The sequence below is a fragment of the Somniosus microcephalus genome, chromosome 25 (genome assembly GCF_052327205.1).
Source record: "Somniosus microcephalus isolate GS21.2 chromosome 25, FLI_Smic_1.0, whole genome shotgun sequence".
In the NCBI taxonomy this organism is placed as follows: domain Eukaryota; kingdom Metazoa; phylum Chordata; class Chondrichthyes; order Squaliformes; family Somniosidae; genus Somniosus; species Somniosus microcephalus.
The window spans coordinates 32,906,982-32,915,282 of record NC_141011.1 but is presented as its reverse complement, the minus strand read 5'-3'; the positions used below and the strand labels follow the sequence as shown (position 1 = coordinate 32,915,282).

The 8,301-nt window shown below is 48.6% G+C and overlaps 1 protein-coding gene across 2 annotated transcripts in view; it reads right to left on the bottom strand.

The window, feature by feature from the left end:
* The window catches only part of agtrap (angiotensin II receptor-associated protein), a 24,779-nt gene extending 16,478 nt beyond the window's left edge, over window positions 1-8,301 (bottom strand). The window contains exons 1-3 of one of the 2 annotated variants that reach the window (XM_085967133.1): window positions 8,198-8,301; window positions 7,726-7,760; window positions 734-845 (exon numbers count right to left, since the gene is read on the bottom strand). In XM_085967133.1, the coding sequence (XP_085823259.1) occupies window positions 734-845; window positions 7,726-7,760; window positions 8,198-8,224 (174 nt within the window). In that variant the 5' untranslated portion in view covers window positions 8,225-8,301. The remainder of the gene's footprint in view (window positions 1-733; window positions 846-7,725; window positions 7,761-8,197) is intronic. The other variant, XM_085967132.1, reaches the window with a different exon arrangement.

Genomic DNA, 8,301 nt, shown 5'->3' with positions numbered 1-8,301 from the left:
GAAGATTCCAGGTTCCTTTTTTAATTGATGCTCAGGATTGTGGGCGTTGCTGACAAGGCCGGCATTTTTTGCCCGTCCTTGGTTGCCCTGAGAAGGTGGTGATGGGGAGTCTTCTTGAACCGCTGTAGTCAGCTGCGACTTTTGACGCAACTGAGCGGCCTCTGGGTTGAGGTAGCTGAGCTCAGGGCAGTAGGGCAGGTACAACTTGCTGGGTGGGGGAGCTAAATTGGGAAAAAAAAAAATCAGTCATAGTCCCCACTCCTGATGACTATACGTGCAACTATGAACATCAGGTGGGATGCCCCCTATTTTTGAAAAGTCAGCCAACACTCACTGTCCAGACTCACATGAAAAATGGTCACTTGGGTGAGGTACCAAGGGTGGCAAGTGATGTAAAAAGACTACTGAGCACTTGGTTTAAGTATAAAACAAGGCTTTAATCAACTGTTTCAAAACCATGAGATTTCTAGTTACATCACTAGTTCCTGGTTACATAAACATCCTGAGCAAGCTGGGCCCACGCCCGAGTATTTATACTCCTAGGACGGCGCCACCAGCTGGCCGCCCAGTGTTACTTCATGAGTCATGATAAGATTCATGAACTGTGTTCCAGCAAAGATGGAGGTGGCAGGGAGGTGAGGTCGGGTGGGTAATATAACTGAAGCGCATTGAATTGGAAGATGCATTCACACCCAGGAAAGCATTATGCCAGTGTTGGGCTGGAGGTACTCACCATGACAAGAGCATCAACAGAGTCTCTCTGAGCGATGGCCCAAACCCCAATGGCCAGAACAGCATAATTACTCCAGATGTAGGGTTCTGGGAGCCAGTGATGCAGACAGCCCCTGTCAAACAGAAAACTTCATCAGACGCTCTCTCCAGGGACTTGGTCACAGCTTCTTCGAGGCATGTAGAACAATCCCAGCGTAGGCGGAATTGCACAATTAGAGAGCTTTTTAAATGCTATATTTAGATTCTTGATCTTGCTCAAGCAACACAATAGATTTTTCACTTTCCCTTTTGCCTCCAGCTCTGGGTAGTGTTGTTCCCAGGAATTTTAAAGCTCTGCTTGTTTCACTCTGTTCAGAATCTCACAACAAGAAGTTCCCAACCCTACTGAAAAGATCTCTACCACCCCCTAAATCACTCGGCACTGTTCTGTGGCTCAGTGCTGACAGCTGGGGAATTGATGTTCAGTTGATTAAATAAATCTGGAATAAAAAGCTAGTATCACTAATGGTGACCATGACCCTACCGATTGTCGTAAAAACCCATCTGGTTCACTAATGTCTTTTAGTGAAGGAAATCTGCCAACCTTGCCCGGTCTGGCCTATGTGTGACTCCAGACCCACAGCAATGTGGTTGACTCTCAACTGCCCTCTGAAATGGCCGAGCGAGTCACTCAGTTGTAAAAAGCCACTACGAAAAACAGTAAGAATAAAACCAGACGGACCACCCGGCATCGACCTCGGCACCGGCTACGGACACGACAATGCCACACCCAGCCCAGTCGACCCTGCAAAGTCCTCCTCGCCAACATCTGGGGACTTGTGCCAAACTTGGAAGAGCTGTCCCACAGACTAGTCAAGCAACAGCCTGACAGGTATGATTCTGTGTGTATGACTTTCAGCCAATGTCCCGAACTCCTCCATCACCATCCCTGGGTATGTCCTGTCCCACCGGCAGGACAGACCCACCAGGGGTGGTGGCATAGTGATATACAGTCGGGAAGGATTGGCCCTGGGAGTCCTCAACTTCGACTCCGGACCTCAGGTCAAGCAAACCTCCTGCCGATTACCACCTACCGCCCTCCCTCAGTTGATGAATCAGTGCTCCTCCATGTTGAACACCACTTGGAAGAAGCACTGAGAGTAGCAAGGGCACAGAATGTACTCTGTGTGGGGGATTTCATTGTTCATCACCAAGCATGGCTCGGTAGCACCACTACTGACCCAGCTGGCCGAGTCCTGAAGGACATAGCTACAAGTCTGCGCCTGCGACAGGTGGTGAGAGAATCAACACGAGGGAAAAACCTACTTGACCTCATCCTCACCGATCTACCTGTCGCAAATGCATCTGTCCATGACAGCATTGGTAGCAGTGACCACTGCACATTCATTGTGGAGACGAATTCCCATCTTCACACTGAGGACACCCTCTATCATGTTGTGTGGCACTACCACCATGCTAAATGGGATAGATACAGAACAGATCTTGCAGCTCAAAACTGGGCATCCATGAGACGCTGTGGGCTATCAGCAGCAGCAGAATTGTATTCCACTGCAATCTGTAACCTCATGACCCAGCATATCCCTCACTCTACCATTACCATCAAGCCAGGGGACCAACGCTGGTTCAATGAGGAGTGTAGAAGCACATGCCAGGAGCAGCACCAGGCGTACCTAAAAATGCGGTGCCAACCTAGGGAAGCTGCAACACAGGATTACATGCATGCTAACCAGCGGAAGCAGCATGCTATAGACAGAGCCAAGCGATCCCACAATCAGTGGATCAGATTAAAGCTCTGCAGTCCTGCCACATCCAGTCATGAATGGTGGTGGACCAATGAACAACTAACTCCATGAATATCCCCATCCTAAATGATAGTGGAGCCCAGCACGTGAGTGCAAAAGACAAAGCTGAAGCATTTGCAACCATCTTCAGCCAGAAGTGCCAAGTGGATGATCCATATCTGCCTCCTCCTGAGGTCCCCACCATCACAGAAGCCAGTCTTCAGCCAAATCGATTCACTCCACGTGATATCAAGAAATGGCTGAGCGCACTGGATACAGCAAAGGCTGTGGCCCCGACAACATCCCGGCTGTCGTGCTGAAGACTTGTGCTCCAGAACTAGCTGCGCCTCTAGCCAGGCTGTTCCAGTACAGCTATAACACTGACATCTACCCGACAATGTGGAAAACTGCCCAGGTATGTCCTGTCCACAAAAAGCAGGACTAATCCAATACGCCCAATTACCACCCCATCAGTCTACTCTCAATCAGCAAACTGATGGAAGGTGTTGTCGACATTGCTATCAAGTGGCACTTACTCATCAATAACCTGCTCACTGATGCCCAGTTTGGGTTCCGCCAGGACCACTCGGCTCCAGACCTCGTTACAGCCTTGGTCCAAACATGGACAAAAGAGCTGAATTCCAGAGGTGAGGTGAGAGTGACTGCCTTTGACATCAAAGCAGCATTTGACCGAGTGTGGAATCAAGGAGCCCTAGTAAAACTGAAGTCAATGGGAATTGGGGGGGGGGGGGAAAGCTCTCCACTGGCTGGAGTCACACCTAGCACAAAGGAACATGGTTGTGGTGGTTGGAGGTCAATCATCACAGCTCCAGGACATCGCTGTAGGAGTTCCTCAGGGCAGTGTCCTAGGCCCAACCATCTTCACCTTCCCCCCATCATAAGGTCAGATGGGGAAGTTCGCTGGTAACTGCAGTGTTCAGTGCCATTCGCAACTCCTTAGATAATGAAGCAGTCCATGTCCACATGTAGCAAGACCTGGACGACATTCAGGCTTGGGCTAAGTGGCAGGTAACATTCGCGCCACACAAGTGCCAGGCAATGACTATCTCCAACAAGCGAGGGTCTAATCACCACCCCTTGACATTAAACAGCATTACCATTGCTGAATCCCCCACAATCAATATCCTGGGGGTCACCATTGACCAGAAACGTAACTGGACCAGCCACACAAATACTGTAGCAACAAGAGCAGGTCAGAGGCTGCGTATTCTGCGGCAAGTGTCTCACCTCCTGACTCCCCAAAGCCTTTCCACCATCTACAAGGCACAAGTCAGGAGTGTGATGGAATACTCTCCACTTGCCTGGATGAGTGCAGCTCCAACAACACTCAAGAAGCTCAACACCATCCAAGACAAAGCAGCCCGCTTGATTGACACCCCATCTACCACCTTAAACATTCACTCCCTCCACCACCGGCGTACCGTGGCTGCAGTGTGTACCATCTACAAGATGCACGGCAGCAACTTGTCAAGGCTTCTTCGGCAGCACCTCCCAAACCCGCGACCTCTTCCACCTAGAAGGACAAGGGCAGCAGGCGCATGGGAACAGCACCACCTCCAAGTTCCCCTCCAAGTCACACACCATCCTGACTTGGAAGTATATCATCGATCCTTCATTGTTGCTGGGTCAAAATCCTGGAACTCCCTCCCTAACAGCACTGTGGGAGTACCTTCACCACACGGACTGCAGCGGTTCAAGAAGGCGGCTCACCACCACCTTCTCAAGGGCAACTAGGGATGGTCAATAAATGCTGGCCTTGCCAGCGACGCCCACATCCCATGAATGACTATAAAAAAACACTCCCAGCTCACTGCTGCTTTGTAATGGAAAAGGGAGAGATGTGCAAGACTGGCTTAGAAATGACACTTTTCCCGTTTCCCTCCTGAGCAGGCAATGGGCCTCTAAGTAGCAGTGAGGCAATATCAATATCTCAGCTGACTTTCACCAACCCACCCCCCGTCCGTCCGTCCCAGCATCCCAGCCCCACCAAAAAAAAAACAACCTCCTTGAAGGTTAGGGGTGCCCAAGATAGGGGCCCCTCCACACCTCCCGCCACCTTGTCCTGGCCAGCTGATCGAAGACGCACTTGCCTTACAACCAGCTTGTGCTGCCTTTACGATGCGGATTAAGTTAGCGACAGTTCACTATGGTGCCTGGCTCAACGAGCTAAACAAAGTCTTCTTGCCTCCACACTTCGTTCTCATAACCTGGCCCAGCCTGTCCACAATAGCAGCAACCACACTTGTACAGATTAATTACCACCAGTCCCTGGGATAAATCAATTAAATCCTTATTAATATCCTCAGGGTTACATCAATCTGTATTTGTGACCAGAAATTGTTTCAGCATCGCTCAAGCAATTTTAACTCTACCTCCTTCCTTTTCCAACTCATTCAGCACAAACTCAGGATTGATCTGTGACCTTCTGGCTCTGTACAGCCTAAACTCGGCCATCAGGGAACCAGATTATTACCCAGGTCAGAGATTGGGGCCCTGCTATTCATGGGGATCCCAGAAACGGGCAAGAACCCAGCAAGACCAGGGATGTGGAGACCTCATTTACTGTGTACAGTTCTGGTCACCATATTACAGGAAAGATGTGATTGCACCAAAGAGGGTAAAGAGGCAATTTATGAGGATGTTGCCAGGACTGAAGAATTTTAGCTATGAGGAAAGATTGGATAGGCTGGGTTGTTTTCTTTGAAATAGAGGAGGCTGAGGGGAGACTTAATTGAGGTGTATAAAATTATGAGGGGCCTAGATAGAGTGGTTAGGAAGGAGCTATTTCCCTTAGCAGAGGGGTCAATAACCAGAGGGTATAGATTTAAAGTAATTGGTAGAAGGATTAGAGGGGAGTTAAGGAAAACTTTTTTCACCCAGAGGGTGGCGAGGGTCTGGAACGTACTGTCTGAAAGAATGGTAGAGGCAGAAACCCTAATCACATTTAAAAAGTACTTGGATATGCACTTGCAATGCCGTAACCTACAAGGCTACGGACCAAGATCTGGAAAGTGAGATTTGGCTGGATAGCTCTTTGTCGACCAGCACAGACACAATGGGCCGAGTGGCCTCCTTCTGTGCCGTAAATTTCTATGATTTTATGAAATCACTGCAGACGCACACCAGCGGCCAGAGAGCCCAGCCGGTGGGGCAGTGGGACTCCCCTTGTGGTAAGGGTTAAAAATAAGTTGTGTTGCCGTACCATCAATGGGCCATGACTCTTGTATGTTCATTCAACCCTGACTGCTTTTAGTGGGAGTTTCGTCCGGGGCCTGAATCACCACCAGGAACATTACAGCGCTCTGGAATCGGGACGGATTTCTCGATCCTGATATTTTAAATAAACAATGGGCAAGACGCAGAGTAGATTCACTGAGGTTGTGACAGGGCAAGTAGCGAGGTTGTTTTCACTGGGACAATAACGAGGGGGCATAAATTTAATTTAATCACAAAAAGGGGAGACTAGAAACATGTCTTTGCACAGAGCGTGGTTAGAATGTGGGATTCTCTGCCACTAATCAATTTTGAAGCAGAGTCCATAAATAATTTTAAAAGGGAATTAGAAAGTTGCTTGAAAATTAGGAATACTAAAAAAGTGTTAGTGAGCGAGGGGAGTCAGATTGAACGAAGTGGGGGAAAACACTGACACTATTGGATGTGCTAAATGGGCTACTTCTGGGCTGTAACATGATATGATTTTCTGCTTCCTCTCCCCCTGTGGAAACTCACACACAAACCATTCTCTGCTCCATGCAGTCTGACCCAAGATCACACGAATTCGTGAAATTTCAATAGCATTACAAAATAGGAAACTAGGCTGAGGCAACTACACAGATCAAGATTTAACTTCCACTCTCTCCTTCCTCGCCCTCAGCTTTCTGTACACTCAGCCTCCTCTGTTGTGACAATAGCACAAGGCATTTCTTTAACTGAACTAAAGCACCAAATGATTCTCATCCAGCAGCAAATGGCTCTCCTCTGAAGTTCATCTTGAACCGTATTCTTCATAATTCATAATTTTAAAACACATTTATAAACTCTAATTTTGTTTCTAGTAAAACCGTGCATCACGGGCTGAGACCAGACTGGAGATACAACCAACATTCATAGTCTCGGCTAGCTTCTGCTAATCAATGGCTCAGGGTGCTGAGGCTGTAGATCAACCACACCACCATGAGGGCCCATTTTTAAAGGATCATATCCAGGTTTAGAACATTGAGTGTAGTTAATATGGTTAGGTAGCCTGGGTAAGAGGAGTTAATGGAACTGAAATGTTAAAATGGAAATTTATATCTTATAGATGGGATTCCAACAGGCGAGCGGTTTCAGCTCTGCCTTTATTGCAGTGTGTTCTGGGCACAAAGGGATTTAATTACCTAAAATACTACTGTACATCCGAGAAACAAATTGACATTTAAACTCATGTGAATAATAGGACTGGATTTTCAAAAGAAATGAATGCCTCAGCGTAGTGGTTGACCCGAAGCTGAGCTTCCTCCCCATCAAACTTCCACCTCCATAACATTGCTCGACTCCGCCCCTGCCTCAGCCCATCTGCTGCTAAAACCCTCATCCATGACTTGGATCACCTCCAGACTCGACTATTCCCATGCTCTCCTGGCCGGCCTCCCATCCTCCTTCCTCCATAAACTTCAACTCATCCAAAACTCTGTTGCCTGTATCCTACTCTGCACCAAGTCTTGGTCACATATCACTCCTGTCTTCACTGACCTACATTGGATCCCAGTCCCCCAGTAAACAAATTCGCATTCTCATTAAGTCCCTTAATGGCCTCACCCTTCCCTATCTCTGCAAATCTCCTCCACCCCTACAATTTCACCCCTCCCAAAATCTTCATTCCACCAGCTCCAGGCTTTTGTGCATCTCACTGATGGCTATGCTTTCAACCCTCACATTCTGGAATTCTCTACCCCCTCTCCTCCTCCTCCTCCTCCTTTAAGACCTTCCTTAAAACCCACCTCTTTGACACAGTTTTTAGTCACCCCTCCCAATATCTCTTTTGTTGCAGCATTAACTTATTTCCGATTACGCCTCTGTGAAACACCGTGGGACATTTATCTACATTAATTAAAGGGGCTGGGTAGAAATGTAACTGGGTTGTTGATGCTGCCACGTAGCTCCACCGGTGGGACGCCAAAATTCAATGAAAGGATTAACATCCGTCACTCACCAGGTTGTCAGGAGCCAGTGCACGATGATGATCATCTGTGGGGACAGAACCCAGGTCATTCTGTGAGAATTAAACAAACTCTACAATTCCAGAGACGTGAACAAACCCTAGTCCAAGCAGATCTCCCTCAACATCATCCCCAGGGAATAATTGGAGCATCCGAGATTCCAGCCTGTAACTCACTCCCGGGTATCTGTTATTATTCTATATATAACCCCCCCTCCCCAAAGCCCCTCGATTAGATGCCAGGGGGGCAGTGAGGGAGGGGGCACTGGGGGGTGCAAGGATTATGTCTCAGCCACGCCCGCGCCGAGTTATTTAAAGTCCTGCTTTTTCTAGATGTTTTTCTGACGCCAGACTTTCCGGGCCACCCCCTTTAAGGTCCGGATCGACGCCCCCCTCCCCTCTTTAAGAGTTTCCCCAGCAGCCTGAGCTTGATCCTTGATCCCCGATCCCGACTCCCAGCCTCTACCTTCAGATTGACCACCGGCAGCTCCATCGCCGCCTCTTCACTCGCACAAAAAACTTCAAACCGACCCACGTGACCCCCGCACCATGTGACCCCCGGAGCCACGT